This window comes from Bison bison, unplaced genomic scaffold (genome assembly GCF_000754665.1).
Source record: "Bison bison bison isolate TAMUID 2011002044 unplaced genomic scaffold, Bison_UMD1.0 scf7180017864487, whole genome shotgun sequence".
Lineage (NCBI taxonomy): Eukaryota > Metazoa > Chordata > Mammalia > Artiodactyla > Bovidae > Bison > Bison bison.
The window spans coordinates 6,955,430-6,982,808 of NW_011495047.1; the positions used below are offsets into that span (position 1 = coordinate 6,955,430).

Genomic DNA, 27,379 nt, shown 5'->3' on the forward strand with positions numbered 1-27,379 from the left:
CATCACTTTCATTTCTGTGCCAAAGTTACTGAAACTTGAACATGCTTTTGATCACTAGTTTTAACACCACCACCAAATGATCGCATGTTTAAGAGAATACAATAAAAGTCAATGTTAAAACAGCCACCCAACATTGCCCTCAGAGATGTTGGTAAAGAATCCCAGGCATTATGGGACAGTAACGAAAGACACCGGCGCGTCTGCTTACTATGAACAGCCAAGGCTGCACTGCTAAGGGCCAAAACCATGAGCAGCCGACAGAGCTGAACTGCCAGCTTCGAAATGATGCAATTCTTGGTCACTTTTTAGGGTACAAGTACGTGCATTACTTCAAATTTTGAGAACAAAGTAACTATTATTTGATCAGTTATTTTTAAACCATGTAACTCAAGCTCACATAAGAAGTAAACTAATCTTTAAAAAAAAAAAATCTTCTTTACTTAACTGACCTAAGTCCAGGAGTTCAAAGATGGTTAGAAAATCTATCAAAGCATCATCAACAAATCAAATGGAAAAAAAAAAAAAAACTCAACTGTATGATCTTAAGAGATACCTAAAATGTGTATTTGACAAAATTTCAGAGCTATTTCTAATTCTTTAAAATCTAAAAAGAGGGTATTTCCTTTCTAAAGAAAATAATATCTGACTCAAAACAGCCAACCTAAAGGTAAAACACCATGGACATACCCATTAAAACCAGAAATATAATGTCTACCACCACCATCATCATGATTATTGAACATTTCAGCCACCAAAACATGCAATAAAAATTAGAACTATTAGAAGAAACAACATTATCATTATCCATAGAAGATGTCAAAATATTTCCTAAAACAAAACGTGAAGTTCTTGAAAAAAGCACTAGAATATGAGGTAACTAAAAAAAGTCAAAGAAGTGACTAGATATGAAGAAAATACAAATATATTTATAAAGACTACAGAATCATTACTGCTCAAATTCTTCCAACCTGTCTCCATCAGGACTGGCCCCACCCTAGTTTGAGTCCCTATTGTTGTTTGCCTGGATTACTGCACCAGGCTCCTATGTTTAACCAGCTTCCTTATCTCCAGCCTGGTGAGACATATCGTATATCCACAGAATAAACCTGATTGTGTCGTTCCTTTGCATAGAATCTTCTCCTAGCTTCTCATCACAGAGTAAGATCCAAGTTCCTTACCACTGCCTCCTGAGTGGCCCTATCCAGCCAGGTATCCCATACAAATGCCATTGTTAACACTCAAGTCTCACTGTCTTCCTTTCTGCTCCTCAAATACACCAAAGGCGCTTTGTGCTGGCGCTTCACTCTGCTGGTATCGCTCTTCCCTGGAACCTCACAAAGATGGCTCCTTTTAAGATGCCAAATACAGCTAATTTGATCTTCCTAGAGTAGCCACTCAGTCACTGTGTCCCGTCACCCTATTTTAACTCTCTCCATTGAATCTAAAGTTCATGATTTGATACTTGCCCGTTTGGTACTTATTGCCATTAACGTCACCTCTGTGAGAGCAAGAACTTTGTCTTAATAACACGTCATCTCTAAAAAAGTCCTGGTGTGTAAGAAGAGCATTCTTCTTCCCTGCATTTTCACTGTCAGTCATTCTCAATAGACTGTAAACTCCACAAAACCGGAAGGCTGTCTATCTCCAGGACTCAGACACTGGCTAGACAGTTAACAATATCTGATGAATGAATCCCTCATCTGCTCCCTTTAATCCCTAGCAGTCTAAGATTAAGCAAACTTTTTTGGTGAGTCCAAGATATCACTGGTTTATTTTGAACTTGTAGCCAAATAATGATTTCATATGAATTATTAGTTAGATCTTTCTACCTCTACACACTCCCCAAACTCTACACTTGTGTGATTGACTTGTTAAGATATACATTGAGCTTTAATAAAATTTGATAGTATGGTTGGAATTAATCTTTAAAATACCTTTGTCAAAAAAACTATTTACAAGACAATAACAAGTCAAGAAAAATTAAATCTTTTGAGTCCTAATCTAGTCCTATCTGTGTAAGTAGCTGGGCAGAGAAGAGACCTGCCGATAGTTATACTGGGGGAAAAAACAAAACTGAGGTATTAAAAAGTTAACCTTTCTTGTCAGTGTATAGAGAAATGATCATCCTATGCAAAAATGGTCAAAACTAATAAAGCCACAAAAGGACTGCCTCTTACGGATTTAAATTAAGACACTGGACTGCCATTTTTATTATCCAAGAGTTACTCCTTAATTATGACACACAGTATGTATCTGCTGCTTTGTGGGCACTCAAAGTATCTACTTCAAACAAAGGCTACATTCTCAATTGTTTATATTTTGTTTTTATTCAAGAGTTTACTCACAGGCAGCACTTTAAAATCAGGCTTTTAAAATTAAAGGTCAAAACTAAAAAAATTTGCAAATAAGACACTGCTAAAAGAATGATCTTCTTAATAATTTAAACCCTAAAATGTCCTGTGGAGTTAAAGTTTTTACACATAAATGCATAAGATTGGTATCATTTAAAATAAACAATCAAAAAACCACAGATGGTGGGCAAATTTGTCAATGAAGATAAACAGCAGTTTCAGCCTTCCAGGGTCTGAACACCAGCAATTAATTCAGCTTGTGAGAGAATATGCTTCAGAATTTGGCCTTTAAAGTCTCTTTTTCCAACAGCAAATCAGCATATCTATGCTGAAGTTCCTTTTCTCTTTCCTGCTGTCGCTGAACATCTTCTTTTAGACACTTGAAGAAATAAAAACATTAATTATTTCATAGGTAAGTGCACTGAAAATTAAAAATATCTTATGGTACTTTATAATCTTACAAACAGCTGAGTTAGGTCAACACTCTCAACAGTTAAGTATTCCCCAAAGAGAAATAAAAATAGCAACTACTTTTGCTAAAAAACCCAGTGCTGTGGCCACTCTTTGATTTGGTCATACATGTACCAGCATTTGTAAAATCTCTGCTATCTCAAATAAATAAACCATCACTGTCCTATAACACCCACCATGCACTTAAATAAGCCCTGGCTGCCATTTATCTGGGCATGGACTTTCATGCACATTTGGCAAATAAAGTTAAACCAAATCCGGCCAAAGGAATTTGATGCTTTGGGATGACTAGCTATATTATATTCTCAGCATTCTAAATTACAAAACAAAAAGACATTGGTTTAATTACCTCAGAGAGCTGTATGAATGGGATGCAATTAAGTTTCAGGGGGGGAAATCATAGGGTTACTTATTTCATAGTGTTTCTACATGGAAAACAAAAAATTAGTAAAGGAAAAGCCTCTGTATCCACAATGGCCTGGCCTATCCATCTACACACAGGTCACTCTAGATAAGTCAAAAATTGTAGGCTTTCATTGAAAAAAAGCCAGACAATGTCACATGCAAACGATAGCCTCCACAGGCAGGGAAAAGAGGGAAACCCTGATTATTCTTCAGCGCTAAGTAGGGCTGCAAGGCAATAATGGTACCTCTAGCCTCCGGGGAATAGCAGAATCTTCATGTTTCTTGAGTTCTTCAAAAGTGCGTAACTCCAAGTAAGCCTGCTCAATCTGGTCCCATAAGTCATTCAACTGTTTCATGAGCCCCATCGCGCGAGACTGGTAACCCCCAAGCAGAATTTTCATCTTCTTTTCCATCTTTGCGGCTCTCTTGGCTTCTGTTGTCATGTGGCCCCTGTTTATCTGGGGGCCAGGGGGAGATCGTATCATGAGAAAAGCAGGCTCAATAACAGGACAAAAAAGGCACGACCGCTCATCTACTGCCTCAAAGCAAAAGTACAGCAGATGCGATCCCCATCTTATCACCTATGACATTTTTCACACAACCAGAGCAAAGCCACCTGGCCTTCCCAGGAGCTTGAAGGGCTACAGTCCATAGAGTTGCAAAGAGTCGGACATGACTGAAGCAACTTAGCATGTACAAGGAGCAAAGAATCCTAAAATCTATATGGAACCATATATGCCAGACCCAGAATGCCAAAGCAATCCTGAGGATAAAGAACAAAGCAGGAGGCATGACCCTCTCAGACTTGGCAATATTAGAAAGCTACAATAACCAAAACAGCACTGGTATTGGCACAAAAACACAAATGGATCAATGAAACAGAACAGAGAGCCCAGAAACAAACCCATACACCTACAATTAATCTTCGACAAAGGTGGCAAGAATATACAATAAGGCAAAGACAGTCGCTTTGGCAAGCGGTCCTGGGAAAGTCGGACAGCCACAAGTAAGTCAGCCACAAGTAAGTTTTCTGAGTGAAATCAGAAAACACCCTCATGCCTTATACAAAAATAAGCTCGAAATAGCTTAAAAGACTTAAAGATAAGACATGATACCATAAAACTCCTAGAAGAGAACACAGGTAAAACATTCTCTGACATAAATCATACCAATGTTTTCTTAGGTCAGTCTCCCAAGGCAATAGAAACAAAAGCAAAAATAAGCAAATGGGACCAAATCAAACTTTTAAGCCTTTATAGAGCAAAAGAAACCATAAGCAAAATGAAAAGACAAACTAAGGACTGGGAGAAAATATTTGCAAATGATGTGACTGTCAAGGGCTTAATTTCCAAAATATGCAAGCGGCTCACATAACTTAAGAGCAAAACAAATAAAAAATTAAAAAATGAGCAGAAGACCCAAACAGACATTTCTCCAAAACAGACTTACAGGTGGCTGAGGGGCACATAAAAACACTCATCATCACTAATTATTAAAGAAATGCAAATCAAACCTACAATGAGGTACCACCTCACACCAGTCAGAATGGCCATCATTAAAAAGTCTTTAACTGCTGGAGAGGATGTGAAGAAAAGGGAACCCTCCTACACTGTTCGTGGGAATGCACGCTGATGCAGCGCTATGGAAACAGGATGAAGGTTCTGCAAAAGCTGAACACAGAGGCGCCATGCAATCTAGCAACCCCACTCCCGGGCACACATCCGTGACAGAATCCGGATTCAAAAAGACACACGCACCCTTACGCTCACAGCAGCACGATGCACAGCAACCAAGACGTGGGAGCAACCCAAATGTCCACTGACACATCAACGGATAAGACAATGTCGTACATCTGTATCTATACACACACACACACACACACACACACACGACGCAGTACCCCTGAGCCACTAAAGAGTGAAATGATGCCATCTGCAGCAACATGCACGGACCTAGAGACTATCACAGTGAGCAAAGAATACCGCTTTCATATGATCCCACTTTTAGGTGGAATTTAAAATATGACACACATGAACTTACCTATGAAAGAGAAACAGACTCACAGACATAAAGAACAGACGTGTGGCTGCCAAGGGGGAGGGGGTAGAAGAAGGACGGACTGGGAGTGTCGGGTTAGCAGATACGAAATATTATGTATAGAATGGACAAATAACAAGATCATACTCTATAGCACAGGGAGCTATATTCAATACCTGTTATAAACCACAATGGAAAAGGAAAAAAAAAGTACATTATTCTTATACTTCAACTACCATAATACAAAATTAGGCTTAAGGAAGGGTTTCTCTTACACTTGAACAGTTTTACAGTTTAATCCCAAATAAGTTATTCATAATAACTTCACCCATGATCCAAACTCAAAGCAGGCTTGAATTTCACAGTATGGGGAAAACTAATTTCTACCTCCAAAAATAACTCCTGGTATCATTAATCCTGAGGCTGGCAGTTTTGGGGGCTGGCAGCGATATATCTCCACCATCTGTATCTCAAAAATGCACTTCTATATATTATACATCAAGCACATTTAAAATAACTGAATAATACTCAATTAATATACCACAGCTGTGATCAAAACAATCCCCTCAAAAGTACAAAATTACTAGATTATTTTTATAAAGTTATAATCGTAAACTTGGCATAAAACCCATAAAGGAGAGAATATCACATTTGGCAACAACAACAAAAATGTTTTTAACTTTTGAGGAGCAAAAAGACTCCATAAAATTAAGAGAAATAACAATTTTCCTATTAAATATGTACAGTGAGCACAAGTGGGTTGCCTCTCAGATGATTCTAAAATTAGGTGAAAAAAATTTTTAATATATACATTCAAAAAGAACTGGAGAGGGACACTTAGCAGAAGGTTTCAACAAAATTCTAGAGCTGCTACAAGAAAGCCTCAGTTTAGAGGGTACAAGGAAAAGTTGAGAGGCAGCAGGCTGTGACGCAGAAAAGCTGCTACAAGAAAGCCTCAGTTTAGAGGGTACAAGGAAAAGTTGAGAGGCAGCAGGCTGTGACGCAGAATTCCATCAGTATAACGCCTTCTCTGGGTGTACATTCTACATCCAACAATGTCCTCACTTCACCATGATCTGCAAACACTTGTTTCCAACAAACAACACTTGTAACTGTGAGGTCAAAGCCTCAGGAATAATTATTAAATCTGTATAAATTTCTTTGTGTCCATTTCTCCTTGCAACTTCTTTCCTCTCTCCTACCACCCTCCAAACTGATTCCATCAAGTGACTTCTAAAAGCAATCAAAGCCAAGTAGTTTCCGGATAACATATACCCAAATGATACTCTGTAATTCACAATAATATAATTGAGAGTGCCCTGTAACAAGGGAGACAGTGTGACAATTTTTTTTCTGAAATACTAAATGTGAGGGTGGGAGGCGGTAAATAAGTAGAAGTGGTACCATGGGAAAACACTGTCAAATAGACAACACTGATTAGAAAATTGTTCATAGGATGTTTCCTTCAATACTTAGAAACGATATAATCACCAAAACAAATATATAGTTTTCCATTAAACATTCACTTCAAAGCATTACGTCTGATATAAAAATAAACATGTCAATCTCAATGCTTTCTTTTTTTTTAGAATATGTAAGAAGAGCAAAAAATGCCATGTTCCCCAAAATATAAAGTACACTTCTACTGGAAAAGTAGTACTTCATACCTATCCATCTCCAGGTTACTTTACTGAAGCCAAAGTCAAATAAGCCCAGGGCACAGGGGGTGGCAGGGAAGGGACATGTTTTATGTGTCCCTTAAGAATATGAGATGGATCGAAAATTAATTAACATAAAGCTTATTTAAAGCCATTCCTATCTTCAACATTTTATAAAAGTTAAAATAAGCTTTTATTCCTCTGCAATGCACTTAAAGACTAAATCCATTAATAAATAATGTCCTTTATAAAAGAGCCATTTTCCTCAAACAGATAACAAATTAAAGTGAGTTCCACAGCAAAGATACATCTACTAAGAGTCAGGAAATACTGGAACAAGTCAGTAGTGCCGTGGAGTGAAGTGAGTCACTCAACTGTTTTGAGTTGATCTGGGTTATTTAACCTCTGTATTTCCACTTCTCCATCAATAAAATGGCAGTTATCACTAAAAGTTACTATATAAAGTACAGAAAAGCCGTTAGCCACCCAGTAATATCTGGCACAAAGCAAGCAGTCAACAAATGTTAGCTCTGATTCCAATTATTTTTTTTGTTTTGTTTTGTTTGTTTGTTTTTTGATTCCAATTATTAGAGGTACTAAGAGGTTAACCATTTTGCTCTCCTCTCTAATGGACCAAGGGACTATGGATGACAGTTTAAAACCCTCTTTTAAATTTCAACTTTAATTTTAAAAATGACAGAGATCTCTTCCTGGAAATAAAGCAAGGAAAAGACAGCTGTTTCTTAAGTGAGCAGTCTGCCTCTTTAGGACCACCACACCAAGTAACAGGTACTAGAGTACATCTTTTTAAGCCAATGCTCTTCAACTCCAGCTAAACTTAAAAGGGGCTTCCCTGATAGCTCTGCTGGTTAAGAATCTGCTGACAATGCAGGAGACCCCAGTTCAATTCCTGGGCCAGGAAGATCCCCTGGGGAAGGGATAGGCTACCCACTCCAGTATTCTTGGGCTTCCCGGGTGGCTCAGCTGGTGAAGAATCAGCCTACAAAGCGGGAGACCTGGGTTTGATCCCTGGGTTGGGAAGATCCCCTAAAGAAGGGAAAGACTACCCACTCCAGTATTCGGACCTGGACAATTCCATGGACTGTATAATCCACACGATTGCAGAGCCAGACATGACTGAGTGACATATGTATGTATGTAAATTTAAGAAGTTAACTGTAGAGTTTTAAAAATCTATCACTGCAGAGACTCTTATTTATATGGTCTCAGACTACTGTATTTTTAAAGCCCCTAGATGGCAGGAGGCAATCAGGATGGAGAATTCTGTTTCAGCCAATGTCATTACTGAAGCTAGGTGTCAGCTGTTTTCTCTTAACTAGGCCTACCAAAATGTCCTCATTTCCAATAATAAGTGAACTAAATCCATAAGTTAGTTGCAGCAAGTTCCTGATACTATAATTCAGTGTGTTCCAAACATAGCAACATTAGACACTCCAGTCACATGTGGATTCAAATACACATTCCAAAAACCTTAACAGCAAAGAATTTCAAATTAATATATGCAGTGCTTTTTAAAAAAATTAGTCACACAAATTATCATTTTCATCGGCTAAGATAATTCAATTAGCTATACACTGCACGCCATGGAAATTCAATTTCCAATTTGGTGTAACAACATAACACTTAGGCTCAGAAAGTGTTTAATTAGTCATCAAGGCACATTTAGTATGACTTACATCTGGGAATTACCTCACCTCACACAGTTGAGTCATTTATTATTCCCAAAATACCAAAGATTTTAAAACTGCAAAGCTTCCATTTAATGTGAACAATTTTATTTAATTTAGCTCAAACTTTATTAAAGTGTTCTGGCTCAAATACTGTGCTAAGATTTCAAGCAAATATGGAAATAAATTATACAAAAAATTAAAGTACAGAAAAAAAAATTTAGTCAATTAACTATATGAAAGTGTCAGTTGCATCAGTTTGCAGCCCTATGGACTGTACCCTTCAGGCTCCTTTGTCCATGGAATTCTCCAGGCAAAAATGCTGGAGTGGGTAGCCATTCCTTTCTCCAGGGATCTTCCTGACCCAGAGATGGAACCCGGGTCTCCTGCAGTGCATGCAGATTCTTTACTGTCTGAGCCACCATGGAAACCCCAAATAACTATATGTTAGTACAAAAATATAAAGAAGAAATATATAAAGTATATGTAAATATACCTTAAATGTAAAGAAAGGAATATAGCTTTTAATATTCAATTCTAGCTTATCTTACATCTGCCATCTGATCATTAAAATGTAAAGGACGATATCCACATATCATAAAATGCTCGACCTATGACTGCTCAATACATTTTAGGAGGGGAAAAAAACTAACCTATAAAGTCTGGCCTTTTTCTAGCCAGTAAATCTCAAGCATGAACCACACACGCATACATGGAACACATCTACCTTGAATCAGCCCCAGCTCCCTCACCCCACACTCATACACAGAAACAACATTAAAGTCCAACAGAGCATAAAAACTTTTTTAAAAATTACACAGAATCAAGAAGAACCAGGCTCTGACTTAACCAGATTAATATTTTAAGCCCTTTTAAAAAATACAACTAAGCGCTAGCAACTGCCCTGAAGGACAACTTATTTTCAACAGAAAAGTACTGGTTCAGGGAGGTTATATTACTTCCTATAGGTGATTTACCAAAAGTTCTTCCAAAATCTGATTTCAAACCACTGCATTTACAGTTCATTTACCAAAAGTTGTCAAAAGTTTTTTTTCAAATCCTTAACTGCACTTAGAGACATACTTTAAAGTCTTCTTAAAACAACTAACAAACTTAGTAACGGAATTAGGATTAAATGCTTTGTTCACTTGTCACCAGACAAGCCTCCCAAATATGGTTATAATGGAAGTTTGTGCTTAAATATGTATCAGCACAAAATTTCTAATGATTTTACATAAAGTTCACTATAACTATTAGTATTTTAAAGTAAGACAACACTGGATATAATTAAAGCTGACTACATCCAAAATGAAAGTGTAAAATTCAATTCAAGAAGAGATGAATGAATATATATCTACATATAAATGTATAGGGGGACCAAGCTGACGAATTTCATGCATCATAATTCTGTTTTACGATATGATGTCTGGAATTTGTTTCAAACAGCGGGGAAGGGGAAATGACATGAAATAAGAGTGGCTACGAGCTGATGGCTGTCACAGCTGGGTGACGACACACTAGGACTCATTACTCCAGTCTACTTGAGGGTGTATTTAAAAATTCCCATAATAAAAGTTTTTTTAAAATTCAGTGTCTACTCCAAAGGATAACTATTTTGTTAAGACTATACACCACAAACCATGAAACATCAATATAATGTAAACATTAAAATGTAAAAGTATGTCAACTGTCTCAACATGCCAAAATGTACAAATGAAATGTTAAAATCCAGTTATGTAAAATTCATTTCTACGAAACAAAATCTGAGCCTTTAAGTATTATTCAAATCTCTCTCCTAAAATTGACCCATGTCTCGTATTTCAGACATTCATCAAAATTTAAACAGCAAAAACTTAGCCACCGTCTTACTCAAGGTAGTTACTTCTTGGTACCTTACACTATCAAATCTAATTAAGCTAACACCAAGAGTGATAATGAGCCACTTTACCTGGTGGCTCAGCAGTAAAGAATCCACCTGCCATGCAGGAGACCTGGGTTCAGTCCCTGTCAGGAAGATCCCCTGGAGGACATGGCAACCCACTCCAGTGTTCCTGCCTGAGAAATCCATGGACAGAGCAGCCTTGTGGGCTACAGTCCATGAGGTCACAAAAGAGTCCGACACAAGGTAGCGACTGAAAAAGAGTGATGATATGAACCTGAGAGACCTGGGAGAGGATTCCTATCCACTAAAACTTACCAACTGTAAGGCACACACTATCTTATTTCATCTTACATTATTTCAAGCTCTCACTTCCATGAGATAAAAACTACCACCCAAATTTTACAAGTAAGAAACATCTGAGACTCAGAGACGTTAAGTAACTTGCCCTAGGCTACACACACAGTCACCAAGAGATGAAGTTCTGCCACTGCGTCTACTTGGAGTCCAACACTAGGGCACACTGCAGCTCAGCCAGATGTCCTCCCGGCCTCAGCCCGTGACATGCAAACTTGCCTGAAGAAATTCAAGCTGCGGCGATGGATGGCTTAATGCCACCAGACAGTTCACTGAAAAATCATTCCAGACACACACAAACAAGATCTCAATTAATGAACTTGCCCATCACTCCTTCCCTGATTTAGGCATTAACCTGTACGTAGCTACTTGTAAGAATTTTATTTGACACTGGAAAAAAGCTTTCAATTTCCCCAGCTTACATTTTTTAATTCCAAGTTCTTTTATTCTTAACAAGCTACAAAACTATAGGAAAAACATCTCTCAGAAGAATTTTATGGGAAAAAAAAAGTTTATTTTAACAACTTTTTGAGAAGCTGGGCAGAATATAACTAGAATTATCAGAGACTTCACCAAAGCTAATCTTTTGCCACAGGCTTTAAAAGAGTACAAGTGATCAGGGTTTTCTTTTGTTTTGTTGAATGGTACTTATAATATACTATTAAACGAATGGAGTAGTACATGGTGATCCCAATTTAGTTTTAAAGACCTTTATCCACACACTGATATGTGTGGCTGTACATATATTAAATCTTTTTCTATCATATTTAATCTTATATATACACATCCCAAGATGTTTAATGTGATTACACTTGAATGGTAGGCTTTTCTATTTTTTTTAATTTAAAATTTTCTACAAACTACTGGTATTATTTTTAGAAAAAACGCCTACAAATGTTATTTTTTAAATGCATAGAAGAGAAACTGTCTAAAAAAGACTGGCCAGAGACCAATGGAAAACTGATGGTCCCCAGGAGATGAATCAGTGGAACCGTAAGTGTTTCCTCGGGTCATTACAAAAGGGAGCTGTATGGGACTTATAAAAGTGTAATTGTTACTCTCAAACTCACTAAGTTTGTTAAAGTTACTAAGCTTAAGTAATTCCAAAATAAACACATTATCCTTGGGTCTCCAATACTGTCCTCAGTTAAAGTCTGTTACAGTGAGGTTCAGAAACATTAAGAGCATCCCTCACTGAAATTCTTGCTTGGGGACCCAGATAATAACCTTATACCCCTGGAAAAACAGGTTTCAGAATACCTAAAATAAATATAAAGTTAACGGCAGCTCCACTTCCTAGTCAACATGATCCTATAGTAGTAAAGTGATTCAACCATCGAAATGTTTGCAAACAAGAGCCCATGAGTGATACTCCTTTAATCTCTATACTGCTCATTAGCATTGTTTTAGCAGTGAGCTATCTCAATATTGATGAGATGCAGGTCCAATTAAGTGATTATTAGCCAGCATCTATCAGTTAGCAACCATCAGACTGCCTCCCTAAAAAGCAACCTAAAGCAATAAGGCAAAACCTTACTAGACGCAGTTCCAAGAACAGAAAAGTACCAATAATACAATGCCAAGAGCATTTTACTTTTGCATAAGTTAGGAAATGAAACCCAACAACTACAAGAAACAAATTCAACTTAATGCTGAGGAATAACGAAAGCAACACTGTTGTTATCACAAGAGATCTCTGGTCTAGCTTCCAGAGTTGCCACTAGAAACAACCAAGAAATCTGTTAATGCCTTTAAGGGTGATGGCAGAGAGCAGAACTTGAGAACTGAGAATGTTCCAAGTACTGAGGACTTCTCGCCTGTCACCACACACCACCCCACACATACCCTCCCACCCACACAAGAGCCCAAGTGTAAACCTGCTGAGATACAACAACATACCATCCCTCCACCCTCAAGTGCACACCAACTTAATCCTTACCCTAGGTTTTAAGGGAAGTTTTATCTTGTGTAAAAATAAATGATGATCACTGAGAAAACAGGATCCATCGTGCAGCTAATTTTGCTGAAATATAACCATCCGAAAAAGTCAGGGGTCCCCAAATGAGTTCTACAAACACACTGAGAAGGATTTTAAATGTGTTATCTGTGTTCTTTAAGTTACTTTATTTCCAAGAAGTCAATGTCACACGGTATTTCTTGACTAAATTGGCTGTGCCAGTAAAACACAGGGAGAAGTATTACTTCTGGACCTAGTTCCCACCTCTAAGGAAAGCCTTTCCATTTTTACAGCTAACATGACAAAATCTACTTTTCAGCCAAACTTCCTCAACACAGCAGTTTAGATACAATTTCAAATACTATTAAATTTAATGGCAGGCCTAAATTCAGACTTCTCATTTCACTTTTGCACCTACTGGAAATTATTTCACTCAAAATAATTATGTCTTCAGACGATTTCCTATTTCCACTTAAAGTGGAAACAAATTAGAACACTTCAAATTCTATTTGCACTTCCCAAATACAGTAATGACTCATTTATCTGGCATCATCGGAAAAGAAGGTTCTCCACGTTAAGTGTTTTCCAGATAAATGAAGTCTGGAGGAGCAGAAAGCTCATCCGCCTGAGTCCTTGCTGTGTCCCCAGGGCCTAGAGCAGGGGCTGGTCACAGCTGATGCTCAGTAACACACTGAATGTGTGATTAAATAAAGGCCTACGGTTTCAACCGTTTGATGAAAATTCTTCTACAATGGCCATCCTTCTTTTTCTGTTTTATAAAAACATGACACTGAACAGAAATTAAGTTTTTCTTATTAACTGGAGTATCCTCATGAACGGCAAACATGCTACACTCCTACCTAAGACACCTATAATGCCCTCAGAAGCTATTCAAATAACATGGCCTTTTGCCACCATATTTAAATGGCCTCAACATGCTGTGTTTTCATAACTTTTCCTTTCCTGATATTAGCCGTCACTTCTGCTTGCAGGTGCTGCCATTGTTTACACACAGATGTCTGGTAAGGTTCCAAAATTAATTCTATCTCCTAAGCAGAATAAAGTATGTGGACTTGGTTAGTCTTTCCCACTTGCTTCTGACCTGTGACTATCTTCTGATTCTATTTACTTAAAGGACTCCTTGTACCAGCCAAAACATTCTACATAAAACCTGAGATGGTTCTAACTAGTTTTAAATGAGAATCTTAAGGATTTTAATTTAAGTTCTAAGTTTCAAATACTAATCATGAGTAATGGCTTGAAGACTAGCTCCAAAATAAACCTCAGGGCATATTTTTTTAATCCATTTAGGAGACACCAAGCACGACAAAGCTGGATTTCATCTTGCTTGATATGGTGTGATGGGGCCCTAATTTAGATTCACTGTTCCAGAGCTCACGCAGCAGAACTCAAGCACACTGGCAGTCGGGAACTGTGCTCAGTACAGCACGGCACGTCTCCCTGAACCTAAGAGTGCACGGATAATTTCAGTACAGCCTTAAGTTTATATAATACAACTAGAGTTCCTTCCCCACAACAAACTCTGAATAATGTTTATAATTTAGCAATCAACTGAAATGATGAAAGAATTACCACAATTGAAATAAAATATTTATGTATTTCAAATCAGGAGAACTGTATCTTCAAAAACTCAAATAAGCTAAGACAAATCTAGTTCTGAATTAGGGATGGATACAAATAAAATGAGGGATTTGTTTATTTGTGTTTTTGAGTCTCTTTTCTTCTTTTTAAAGATTTAATGAACTTTCATTTGAAATAAGCAGAGTTTACTAAATTAAAGGATTTGATTACGTGTTCTTTAAAAGTAACTAGCTGAGTAAACATTAAAGCAAGTTATCCAGGAGTCAAGAAAAGAAAAATTACTTCAGACTGTTTTATGAATATTCTTCCAAAATCACCAATCCTTCAGCAAAAATAGTTCAACGGAAGATTTCGGTTCCTGGTACTGAACTGAACAAAGAGAACCACATGTTTCTAATGGTTGCTCATAAACGACCCAAATAAATCTCCAAAAGAACAGCAGTGGTTCTCTCTGTATTTTTCCCTTCAAAACTCACAAGACCAATTCAACATAGAAATAAAAATTACTGTACTTTATGGCACCACTCACTTTGTGACACATTTATTTGCTGTCATGAAAGTTAGTGCCTCAACAAAGTAAATGAGATTTGGGGGAAAAACTTTTTTTTATATTTTAAACAGCACAAAATGTCCTTACCATTTGAGCAATAAAGAGTTTGCCCACCTCAAATGAGATTTTCAAACTAAGTGAGAGACCTAAGCATTTATATATAAAGGTTACAAGGAAGCTTTCCAAATAGCTTTCCAATCAATTATGATGCTGACCTTAGAACAGAATTACACTGCTAACTACCACTTATCAGAAATGAAGCCTACACAACAGAAAATATAACTTAAATTTAACCACTGATGTTCTTTTTACTTTCCCTGACTTGTGAGTTAAAACACGGAGCAACAGCACACCCTGCTGGAAGTCAGTAACACAGCTAGAGTAACCAGTAGCAATGGACTGTTAAAATTTTACCCAAGATGAAAATCACTTCAGGAAGAAACTCTGATTTCCCACCAAATGAGAAAAGAAGTTCACGAGCATTACCATTAGGTGCCTAGACATGTGACCTTAAAGGTAAAATTAAAAATTAACTAAAGTTTACTGCTTTTTCCAGCTCATTTCCCTAGCTCCACACAGCCCCAACCACTCCAAATGACTTCACTGTTTTTTATTTTAACCCTAAATAAAATATATTCAAATCTACTTTACTTATGGTAATCACGTAAGAGGAACTTGAAGCCACTTTCTGCACGTGACTGCCTGAAGCACCCCTTTATACTTCCCATCCCAAGATACCTTGGCCTCAGAAACACCCCTGAAGACCACTGTTAAGAATTCACAAGGCAGCCTAGCAGTCCATGAACCACAATTTACATACCACTGGCAAAATTCCTACACAGATTCTGGAATTCAAAACATGCAGACTATATTAAGAAACCACATGCTATGAAATTCCCATCGAGTACCTTTCAATGTTTTCACAGACGTGAAAAATCATGGAAGCCACTGTCTAGGTAATCCAGCTCAGCACTCTCCCTGTAGCAAACTCACAGGAATCAGAGAGTGAGCAGAAAGGTACTGAAGTTTTTTAAGTGTGCCCTCTTGGTTACAGAAAGAAAGCTCCCTGGTCCACTGATCTCCCTCCTTAGAGAAAATTGCTATTTCAGCGCGCATCTACACTGTTCTGAGCGACCAGTGTTCACTTTTTGGCTCCTTGCTCCCACGTGTAGAAGGTTCTGATTGACCTGTGGTCAACTTAGAGCTCTCTTTATCACAAAGCCCAGCCATCCTGAAAAACCAATGCAGATCAAACACTTCAGTGCAGTGCAGTTTTTCTCAAGAAATTCAAAAACAATTACATCTATTTTTCTGAAGTTGTATGAGTTTCATTCATCAGAGGTATGAGTTTGATTCATCATTTCAATCAAAGTACACATTTAAGGTTGAATATTAAAAGGATACCAACCTCAAGCCTCTTTTCCAGCGACTCAATTCTGTCCTTTTTGCTAGCCAGGTTGGCCCGGGTGTAGCGGCTCTGCCCGGGAAGATACAAAACTTGACTGTAGCACTCTTCCCACACCTGGTTATAAGCTTCACTTGAGAGTTCTCCGTGGCTCATACCTTGTTTGACCACTTCCATCTCCTGTACCAGAACATCCTGAGCCTGTCACAATAATAATTTCAGTAAGCTTGAGGACTAGAGACACTTGCCATCAATAGAAAGTTTTAAAAGACTGGTCTTTCCCTCCCTGGGCAAAAGCAATGAGCTTTGGTTGACTGACGGTTTTTTGGAAGGGCGTTATAAATATCTAAGTGAAACAAATTAAGAAGCCTAGAAGTCAATGCAGATTGATCTGAAGAGTCAAGCATCCATGTATTACACCCAATAATATAAACATTCTTCGCCTTCACTCATTAAAACAGCAGCTACCATTTCTCAGGCGTCTACTATGTGCCAGGAACTGGACTGAAAAGTTTTACCTATTTTATCTCCAAACAGCATACCACTCTTACAAAGCAGTCAACATTAACCTCACTGAAGTTCATGAAGCTCATTAAGGTCATTAACCTCATTACAGTTCATGAAGCAAAGGCTCAGAGAGGTTAAACAATTTGTTCAAAAACACAACACTAGGAAGCAGAAGAGACAGGCTCACACCCAAACCAAAGGTGACCAGTGCATGGGGGTGCTCCTTCCGCTCACCACCAACCCCGACACTTCCGACTTCCCAGTGCAGTGAAGGGGAATTAGGCAGGGTTTTTTTTTTTGACACATGCCTTTTTTTTTTCATCTGAAAGAATGTCTCTGACATTACCAGAGAATAGGACTGGAAGCACAGATCAAATAATGACAGATCACAGACCAATTGCTGGTCACTAGAAAAGATTCTGTTTAAGATGATAGAATGAGGATGGAATTGGACAAGCGGAGTCCAATCACAGTTTTAGCATTTAAATAGCTATCTGAACTTGCTGAACTTCTGTGAGCCCGTTTCTCATCTGGAGAGGGGAGATAATACCTAACATGTTTGTTATGAGGATTAAGTGATACAGCAAGACACAAAGAGCCAGCCCAGCAGCAGACACACAGACTCCATCAGCATACCACATGAACTCTTTCCAGCCCTTTGCTTCATGGCTCATGAAAAACCAACAATTACTTTTTGTGCTTTATAGAAAGCTCTCAATCATTCCAGGAACATCAGAAAATAAACACAGACCAAAACATAAGAAAAATCAAGATAAATAACAAGCATATGAAAAAATTTAAACAAAAAAAAAAAGAGGGGGATCAAGTCTACAGAATATAAAGAATGGATCCTTTTAAATGATACCTCTTAGAGGAAATAATGGAAACAAACCAATTTTAACACACTTAATGACAACTGGGCTCTTTATTATCAGTGAAATGGTATTTAACTCTGAAACGGTACATGGTAAAAATTGACAAATTTAGCTCTTACAATGATTAGGAGAAAGTACAGCTAAGTTCCACTGAAACTGTGCCTAAAGAATCTGCTAAGTAAATAGGTGCTTCAAATTTTTCAGAACACAGGGGACTACAAACAGGTCATAAAATACAGGAGGATGAACTGCTTTGTAATGGTTTCATATAAAATTCTAAAGCACTACTTACAATTATTTTCAAAGCATGCATTAGAATCTGTCCCTTACAGAACTTCTATTAGTAACAATGTGATCTTTGTTTCAGGTTTCCATATATACAATAAATTCAGGAAGACTGATTTCCTCAAATCCATCTTCTCATATTTTCACTCTAACAAGAGGAAACTGTTCAAGCAATGAGGTCATTATCTGATTCTTAACAGAGGGTAGCTTCCATGGCACTTACTAGAAGACAGCAACTCAGTTACTCAGAAGCAAACTGAAACAGAAATCTAAACCCTTCTTCCTCTATTTTCTAAATATTCTATAATAGACATGTATCACTTATACAGTACGAAAAAGGGAAAGTAGGAAAGAGAGAAGGCGAGTACAAGAGGGAAAAGAGAAGAATCTGGTTTCCTCCTAAGTCCACCCATTCTAATGGACAGGTACTTCACTGCCCCGCAGAATGAAAGACTAAAGAAAGAAGACTTCAGCAAAAGACCACTCCTCTTCCAACCATGACACCAACTCTCTTTTCCTGGATCACTGTACAGATTTCTAGGCACAATCACAGCTGTTTGCTCTGTCAAAGCAGAAAGAATAAAATGCATATGGAGGAAGAGGCAGGACAGACGTTATATCATACAGAAAACATTTCTTTATTTCCTTATCCACAAGGGCAGGGGGAAACCATGTCAGGGAAATACATGCAGTAAACGGTATTTCCTTTCTGTGAATGGATGAAAGGTTTAATCTGTAAATATTTTAATACATTCTTGTTTTTTCATAGTATTCTAGGTAAGTGAGGTTTAAGTATTAAAGGCAATCCCACCCTATTCAGAGACAGCAAAATTAAACCCAGAAAATGACAACTGTAGGAACGATAAATGAGGCGCACACCCATGAGACAAAAACACCCTGTCATCAAAGCCAGTGTCTCTCTGATAAAGGTCTATCATTGAACATTGTGGAGAGGGGAGGGGAGAAGGGAGGATGTCTGCATAACATTTAACATGAAATTTCTCTCTTAACCATATATTTCTGTTGTTTATGAACATCCATATAGGAAAATATGTTCATGTTTGTCCATGATACACAGTATCTAACAAATACTTAAATCCTGAGACAAAAATACTCAATGATACCTTTTTCAGCTCTTCCTTGGAGAATTTTTCATAAGGGTTATGTTCCAGATAGGCAATGTGCTCTGCATTATTGGTACCAAATCCTACAGTTTTTCCTTTTTTATTTCCAGATGGCTCATAAGGGTGATGTAGAAGGTCATAATGAAGCATTGTGATCATTTCCTTTTTGATCAGCTCTTCACTTTTCTGTAAATCTGTTAGAGGTGGTTCTACATTTAACGGTCTTAGAATTGTTTCATTTACCTAAAATTTTAAAACAAGTACAATTATTAAACATAGTACTGCAACATACTACTATTACTACTTCTTCCAGCAATGAATTAAATACAGGCACACCTTGTTTTACTGTGCTTCCTGTAACTGCAATTTGCAGACAAGGTGTTTTTTTTTCACAAACTGAAAGTTCATGGCAACCCTGAATTGAGCAAATCTATTGGCACCATTTTTTCAACAACATCTGCTCATTTTGTCTATGTCACACTGGCAATTCTTGCAATATTTCAAACATTTTTTTCATTACTACTCTATCTGCTATGGTGAGCTGTGATCATTAATGCTACTACTGCAAAAAGATTATGACTCAGGGTCAGAAGCTTAGACGATAATTAGCACTTTTTTAGCTATAAAGTAGCTTTTAATCAAGTTATGTACATTAAGTACATTAAGGTATGTACTTTTTTTAGACATACCACTACTGCACACTTAAAAAACTATAGTTTAGTATAAATGTAACTTCTATACACACAAGGAAACAGAACAATCCGCACTTGACTGAGTGACGTGCATTTCACTGCAGTAGCCTGGAACCCAGCTGCAGTATCTCCAAGGTATACCTAAAGCAGTTTAACATTTTCAAAAGAAATTATTTTTTTCTTTCAAAATTCTTATTTGTACCAGTGAAGCATTTAAAAGACTGGATCTGGGAACTGCTTTACTATAGTCCAGAAAGTAGATGAAATGTTGTTTTACAGACTTTATGAATAATATAAAATACATCAATCACATAAAAAGAAACTTAAAACTTCCTAAGGCAGAAATTCTAATACTTACTTCTGATGGTCTTGGCAGATCCTTCTGGACAGCTTTGTGCATTCGTTTCATTTCCTTTACACGCTCTGCATCTCGTATGGCCTAGAAAAATTATTTTTATAACCATTTTTACGCTATACAGTATCTGACACATTTCAGTAAAGGTGAAAACACTTTCATCTATAAGAACATGTATGTTCAAGAACTAAAGCTGTAGTAATCTGTGTAAGTTTGTAGAAAGGCAATATAACGCCACTGAAATTAGCCAGTCTATTCATTCTCATGTTACAGCACAAACTAAGAACTTCCAACAGCTACTAGAAGCATTCTCCAGATTTGCATGGCTCCCTTAATCAGATAATCATTCTTTTCTTGTCTAAAAGACCAAGTCCTAAACTTAGAGGGGATGCTTCCAATTATCCCTCCTGCAATACAACCTTTCCCTTCCACCTCAGAAGCTATTGATTTTTTATTTAAAAACCCAGCCAGCAAGGGTGCAGTTTTATGACTCTTAAATTATGAATAATGTGGGTTGACACAAGAAAACTTTAAACCATTTTTTAGAATAAATGTAGCTCAAAATAGGGAAGAGAACTAAATTCATAAAGTATTATCATACATCCCCCACCAAAAAGCACATTCATGTGGTTTCTCTCTAAAGCACGACTTCCATCACTCCAATCCCTAGAAGTGATTCAATTTCTAAAAATATCCCCAAATAGGCTGCAACAAGAAGTCCTGAAGGGGATCACATGATCTCAGTTTTAGCTCGTTTTACCACTTTCAAGACATAAGACCTGGGACAGTTAACTTAATTCGCCTGAGTTTCCTCATTCCTAAAATGAACCTGATACCTATCCTACTTATATCACCTGGTCGTTATGTACATACGAAAAATTATTAACTAGAAACTATATTAGTACAAGGTGTTACTAATTTTATTCTGATGCACTCTGAATTTCCAAATCCACAGTTTTTAAATTTTCTTTTTCATTGGAGGATAACTGCTTTACAATACTGTGTTGGCGTCTGCCATACAACTTGAATCAGCCATAAATACACATACGTTCCCTCCCTCTGGAACCGCCCCCCCATCTCCCAGCCCATCCCTCTAGCTTGTCACAGAGCACCGTGTTGAGCTCCCTGTGTTACCCGAAACTTCCCATTAGTTTACACTGACGAAGAAACAAATCAACCAACCAACAAATCAATCAATAAGATGTACTTGTTTTAAGACTGGTCTTGGCAAGAGTGAAAGCAGTATCTAATAGACTACTTACACATATTTTAAAGGAGCATAATGAATTTGACAGAGGATATTTAAACTGCAACGTGTATGATTATACATTTTAAGAACACCTATCAAGATTGATCTAAGTACTTTCCTTTAGTGCAATTTTTTTCAATACTGAAAAAAACACTAAGTAGAGATCCTGGGACATGTTAACAGTCGTCACCCACCTGCTTCCGTGCATCCACATCAGCAGCATCTTCAATGTAAGTATCATCTATTTCACGCTCTTCCAGTTCCTTCTCAGCATTTTCTGGTAGAACAATTTCAAAGTCATTCTTAGGAGCAGGAAGACCCAACAATCCTAAACGTAGGTGTTCACGAGATTCTCTTTCCTGTAGAAAAAAATTAGTCTTTCTCAATTTATACACATTAAAATACTCAACTAATATTGTGTAAGAGTTTCTAAAACACAATTAGCCTAATTTTAATTCTAGAAAAATGATCCCTAACTTAAGGGTTGAAACAAAATTTTGTTTAATTTTTATCTCTACTTCTTCCCTACATTAAGACCAATCATAAAAACTTAGATTTGTGGTCAATGAATTTACTCTGGGATAGTCTAATAGCAGGTTTGAGAATTATACCTCTGGAGGGCAAAAAAACAAGAAGTCCTTTAGGATTTCCTTTTAAGGATTTCTGAAATTTAATGGGAAATGAAAGAACAAATTCAAAAGTAAATTTGTCCTTGGATAAATAAAACCTAATCTGAAAAGGCAGCTGAATTTGTGTGTATGATTCTTTTTCATGCAAAACAGGTCATATGCAAGCCAAAGAAAACAGCTCATACTTCCTCAAAGTGCCTAGTACCCAAAGTCTTCCCCAGTCCATCCTCAGCTCACCTGTCTGTCTCATTCCCTACTGGTCCGTCACATATATGCAAGAAGGGAAGACCAGGTGAGCTGCTACGTCCAGAACATGCTCCATGCTTACTCATGTTGTGATCTCCACATGGGACAGCCCCCCATCCTACTTCCGAGCATACCTCCTTCAAGGAAGGCGTTCCTAGTACCCACCCAGCAAATGTGATTTATTCCTTTCTTTGGCCACCCTTAGCATGTTGGTTTTACTCAAAGGGCTTTATTTTGTTCTTATATTATAATTATTTTTGGATTTGGTTTAGTACTGCCAATCTCTCCAGAGCATAAACTATTCTTTAAGACAAGGGACATCTTTACTCAACTTTCAATCCCATGAAGTGTCCAGATCTGTGCTTTTACACACATTAGATTCTTCACTTGTTTAATTCCTATGTAGCCATTCAGAGTCAGCATTACATGGTATCAATCCAAACATTTAAAAAAATTCTCAACTAACCAAATCTATACATGAAGTTAGAATTAATTTGTAAAATAGAAGCAAACCACCATTCAGTTCAGTTCAGTCCAGTCACTCAGTCGTGTCCAACTCTTTGCGACCCCATGAATCGCAGTATGCCAGGCCTCCCTGTCCATCACCAACTCCTGGAGTTCACTCAGACTCATGTCCATCGAGTCAGTGATGCCATCCAGCCATCTCATCCTCTGTCGTCCCCTTCTCCTCCTGCCCCCAATCCCTCCCAGCATCAGAGTCTTCTCCAATGAGTCAACTCTTCACATGAGGTGGCCAAAGTACTGGAGTTTCAGCTTTAGCATCAGTCCTTCCAATGAACACCCAGGGCTGATCTCCTTCAGAATGGACTGGTTGGATCTCCTTGCAGTCCAAGGGACTCTCAAGAGTCTTCTCCCAACACCACGGTTAAAGCATCAATTCTTCGGCGCTCAGCTTTCTTCACAGTCCAACTCTCACATCCATACATGACCACTGGAAAAACCATAGCCTTGACCAGACGAACCTTTGTTGGCAAAGTAATGTCTCTGCTTTTGAATATGCTATCTAGGTTGGTCATAACTTTCCTTCCAAGGAGTAAGCGTCTTTTAATTCATTTTTTAAAATCTCACAATGATCTTTCACGGTATAAATAAAAGGCTCAGTAGTAATGTAATAAAAGCAATAACATGATCAAAAATAAAACTGTAACTTTTATAATTAGCTTTCTATATCACCTTGCAAAACATACAGAAGAAAAACTTCATTAAGGTCAGCAATGAACATCAAATTAACTTGGCTCTGATACTTTGTCCTTCTAAAAGTACAGAGGCAAACAGAGGAATCAAAGTTCAAAATCTAATTTATGAGGCATTTGAAATTCATACCTTATTTTAATAGGAAAAAAAATCAGTGTACCATTCAAGAAGCTAAACTATTAATTAGTAAATAATAAAAATTAAAAATCACAAAAGATACAAGGAGCGTTACTATCAGCATAATCAATACTGAAAAATAAGAATAAGAAAAAGTAGGCTAATAAGACCAAAAGGTTTCCCTTCTCAAGTCCTACAAATCATGTTCCTTTTCTAGTGTCTGCAGGTTACAGAATCTGAAGGCATATGAAATACGCACTGACAAGGGGAAAATTTTTATTTTGGTACCCTTGAGGTTTTAACTTTTTTTAAAAAGTACTAAAAGAGAATTGACACAGACCATCTGCTTCACATAAGAGGGATCACTGTAGTCTGCCATTCCATCCTCAGGATTAATGTTTAACTTGTCTCGAAGAGGAGTTCTACCCGGGGTGGAGTTAATAACTGGTTTGGGAGTCGTCCCACTCCGGGGAGTCAGCCCTTCAGATCCATGAGAAGGAGTCCTAGAAAGACAGAAATTCTAGTTAATGAAAGTGCCAACTTTATTTGAATTGTGCTTCCAAATATTTTTCACATAAATTATTTTATAAGAAAAGAAATAAAGATTCCTAAAATTTTGTCTCCCTATCTGGTTTTAAGTTAGACCTCTCGGTTAAAATAAAGGTTTGGTTCAGCTAACTCAGCATTTACACGCAGTGTATTTATTTTAATACTTGAAATAAAGTCATGATAGCTAGTATTTTTTCACCTTATTAACTAGGTCCATAAAACATTTTTCAACCTTTTCTTAACACATCAGGGTGGCTAAGAACACACAGTAGTCAGGGAGGTTGGCCACCACACTTAAGACCCCAAACGACTCTCATTGAGTTCAGTATCTTCAGCTTATCATTTGTCTCCTCCCTGCCTATAGCTGTTGGCCATCACATTCTCATCACAGGTATGCATACTTCAAGTTTGTTTGGAAACCAAACACCAGACTTTTAGGATCACATCTAAATATGAATTGTTCTGAGTTAGGTCCTAGAAACTCTCTGAAATAAAACCCCTAAACTTCATACCATACAGTTTAAACGTCCAAAGCTTCGGACTTCCCTGGTATTCCAGTGGTTCAGAATCTGCCTGCCAAGGCAGGGGACACAGGTGCAATCCCTGGTCCATCCCTGGTCCAGGAGAATCCCACATGCTTGGGGCCACTGAGCCCGTGCACCACCACAAGAGAAGCTACCACAGTGAGAAGCCCGTGCACCACAATTAGAGAGAAGCCCCAACTGCCACAACTAGAGAAAGCCCTCGCATATCAATGAAGACCCAATGCAGCCAAAAATAAATAATTTTCTTTTTATATGTTCAAAGACTTTTGTTTTTTTGATTACTTCCTGAATCCTGGCTGTGTTCCAGACAGGTGATGCTGCCAGAGAGCGTTCCCAGAGGTGAGGTGAGGTGCTACCATATAAGACGTGATTCCTGCCCCCAAGGAGCTCACAATCTAGTTGAGAAACAAGACATACACGGGAGAAAGAGGGATTAGGCTCTCTTGCAAGCCTTGCGTAAGTATTATGTCACATAAGGTTTTCGCTGCCAATGTTCTTGATCCTGCTGTCATGCACAGCTATAACAGTCAGAAATGCTTCACATACTTAACCAGTAAGAGGACAAATTTTAAAATTAATAGTAAACCCCAACTATTTCTAACCTTAAAAGCTCAAATTCTATTTTAATACACGTTGTTTCTATAATATTTGTATCTTAAAAATTCTTTAAAAACAGTAGCTTAAAACAAAAGAAGTTAAAAAAAAAAGAAGTATAAACAAATACTGAACTCCAGTCAATGATTTATATGACAAAGAAGTGTTTAGGGTGAAATGTACTAATACCTGCAACTTGCTTTGATATGTACTTAAATGTAAGATAGGCTGATGGCTGGATGGATACATGATAAAGCAAACACAATAAAACCTAAACCATGGAATCAAGTAGTGAGTATATGGATGTTTGCTTTACCATTCTTTCAACCTCTTTAAATGTTATACATTTTCATGATAAAATGTTGGGGAACAAGCAACAGTAATACATGCATAAAAGGGATTACAATTTTTATAAAAGTCACCAATCATCATTAATAATGGATGGATCTACTTCTTAAATCAGATTAAAAGTATTCACAAACAGGGTGACAGCACCAGAAACTCTGAAAAAAGAAGGAAGGTTCATGTAGTATTTGACTAGTTCCTAAATACTATAATGTTATTTGCTTCTATGAATGAGGGGAACTCTAAAAGCAAGTTAAACACTAATTTCCATTTTCTGTCAACATTTCTAAAGCAAACACATTGTCCAAGTCCTCGGATTCAGGTTTTTCTAAAGCAGAAATCAGTTGTTTATTTACAATACCTGAATGGGGTAGAAAGAACTGTGTTTGGAGTCTGTACAACCTGCCGCTGTGGTGTCACACCTGAGAAGTCGCTCTCATGCAAAGGGGTGTTGAGTCCACCTTTTAATGGGGTGTCCACATTGGTCAGAGCCATGAGGTTTTGCGCTTCCTGATTAACAAGATAGTAAACAAGCATGTTTTAATAGTTTAGACAGCTTAGCAAACCCCTCTCTTATCGCCCTACTACACAAAAAGCAGGCACAATTCTTACATATTTTCTCAATGAAAACCAAGAGAGAAAAAGAATATTGAACCATGGAAGAATTCAATACTTCCATTCTTTCTGACATTAACATGTCAGAAGTTTTGAAATAGTTTTATATGTCAAGAAATGTATATGTGATTGTGGCCTCACATACGAAAACCATTACCCAAGAACTTTTCCTATTTCCCATGCCAAGCCTCTTTACATGAAGAACTAAGAATTCAACTTTCCCAACATGAGCTTAAGCTAAACATCAGAACACCCAGTCTGGCTTTATCACGAATTCTTGATCCAATCTTCATTAGACTCTCTGAGTCTCAGTTTCTTCCACTGTGAGGTTAAGATATTACCAACTGGTCTATCTACTTCATAAGAAAACTCAAGAAGACAGATTACTTTCTGAAGTCTTGCTTGACCTTTTCAGGTTGGACTGACATGCTCTCTTTACAGTATAACCCTCTACTATAACCCTGCACTCATTACTAACACAGCACCCACAACTCCTAATCCCCAATTCAGGGTCTGTGGCAGGCTACATTTTCCATAGAGTCACAGCCAAGTAATTCTCATCTCACATGCTCTTCTTACAATCCAACACTGATACTCCAACCACTGAACTGTACATTATAAAAGGATAAATTGCATCTTAAAAAAATATATATATATATTTATACACACACACACACACACACACGTGCTTCCCTGGTGCCTCAGACAGTAAAGAAACTGCCTACAATGCAGGAGACATGGGTTCTATCCCTGGGTTGAGATTTCCTGGAGAAGGAAATGGCAACCCACTCCAGTATTTCTGCCTGGTAAATTCCATGGACAGAGGAGCCTGGTGGGCTACAGTCCATGGGTTTGCAAAGAGTCAGACACAACTGAAGAGACTCAGCATGCATATACCCATCTAATTAAAAAAGAGAGAGCTCAGAAATTTAAAATATGACAGTAGAAATTTAAAAACTGTATGAAGGTAAAATTCAGAAAATCTCCTAGCAGTGAATCAAAAAAGTCACTTAAGACAGAAAACCAGAGAGGAATAGCGAAATAAAGCAATGAAGGGGAGGAAATTTTTCTAATTTT

The 27,379-nt window shown here is 37.6% G+C and overlaps 1 protein-coding gene across 1 annotated transcript in view; it reads right to left on the reverse strand.

Moving 5' to 3' along the window:
* Nucleotides 1–2,306: 2,306 nt before the first annotated feature.
* Nucleotides 2,307–27,379, reverse strand: part of CDC5L (cell division cycle 5-like) — a 40,665-nt gene continuing 15,592 nt past the window's right edge. The window contains exons 9-16 of the mRNA XM_010863088.1: nucleotides 26,049–26,197; nucleotides 23,995–24,157; nucleotides 21,642–21,806; nucleotides 20,202–20,282; nucleotides 19,152–19,394; nucleotides 16,364–16,561; nucleotides 3,473–3,685; nucleotides 2,307–2,730 (exon numbers count right to left, since the gene is read on the reverse strand). Of these exons, the coding sequence (XP_010861390.1) occupies nucleotides 2,626–2,730; nucleotides 3,473–3,685; nucleotides 16,364–16,561; nucleotides 19,152–19,394; nucleotides 20,202–20,282; nucleotides 21,642–21,806; nucleotides 23,995–24,157; nucleotides 26,049–26,197 (1,317 nt within the window). The 3' untranslated portion in view covers nucleotides 2,307–2,625. The remainder of the gene's footprint in view (nucleotides 2,731–3,472; nucleotides 3,686–16,363; nucleotides 16,562–19,151; nucleotides 19,395–20,201; nucleotides 20,283–21,641; nucleotides 21,807–23,994; nucleotides 24,158–26,048; nucleotides 26,198–27,379) is intronic.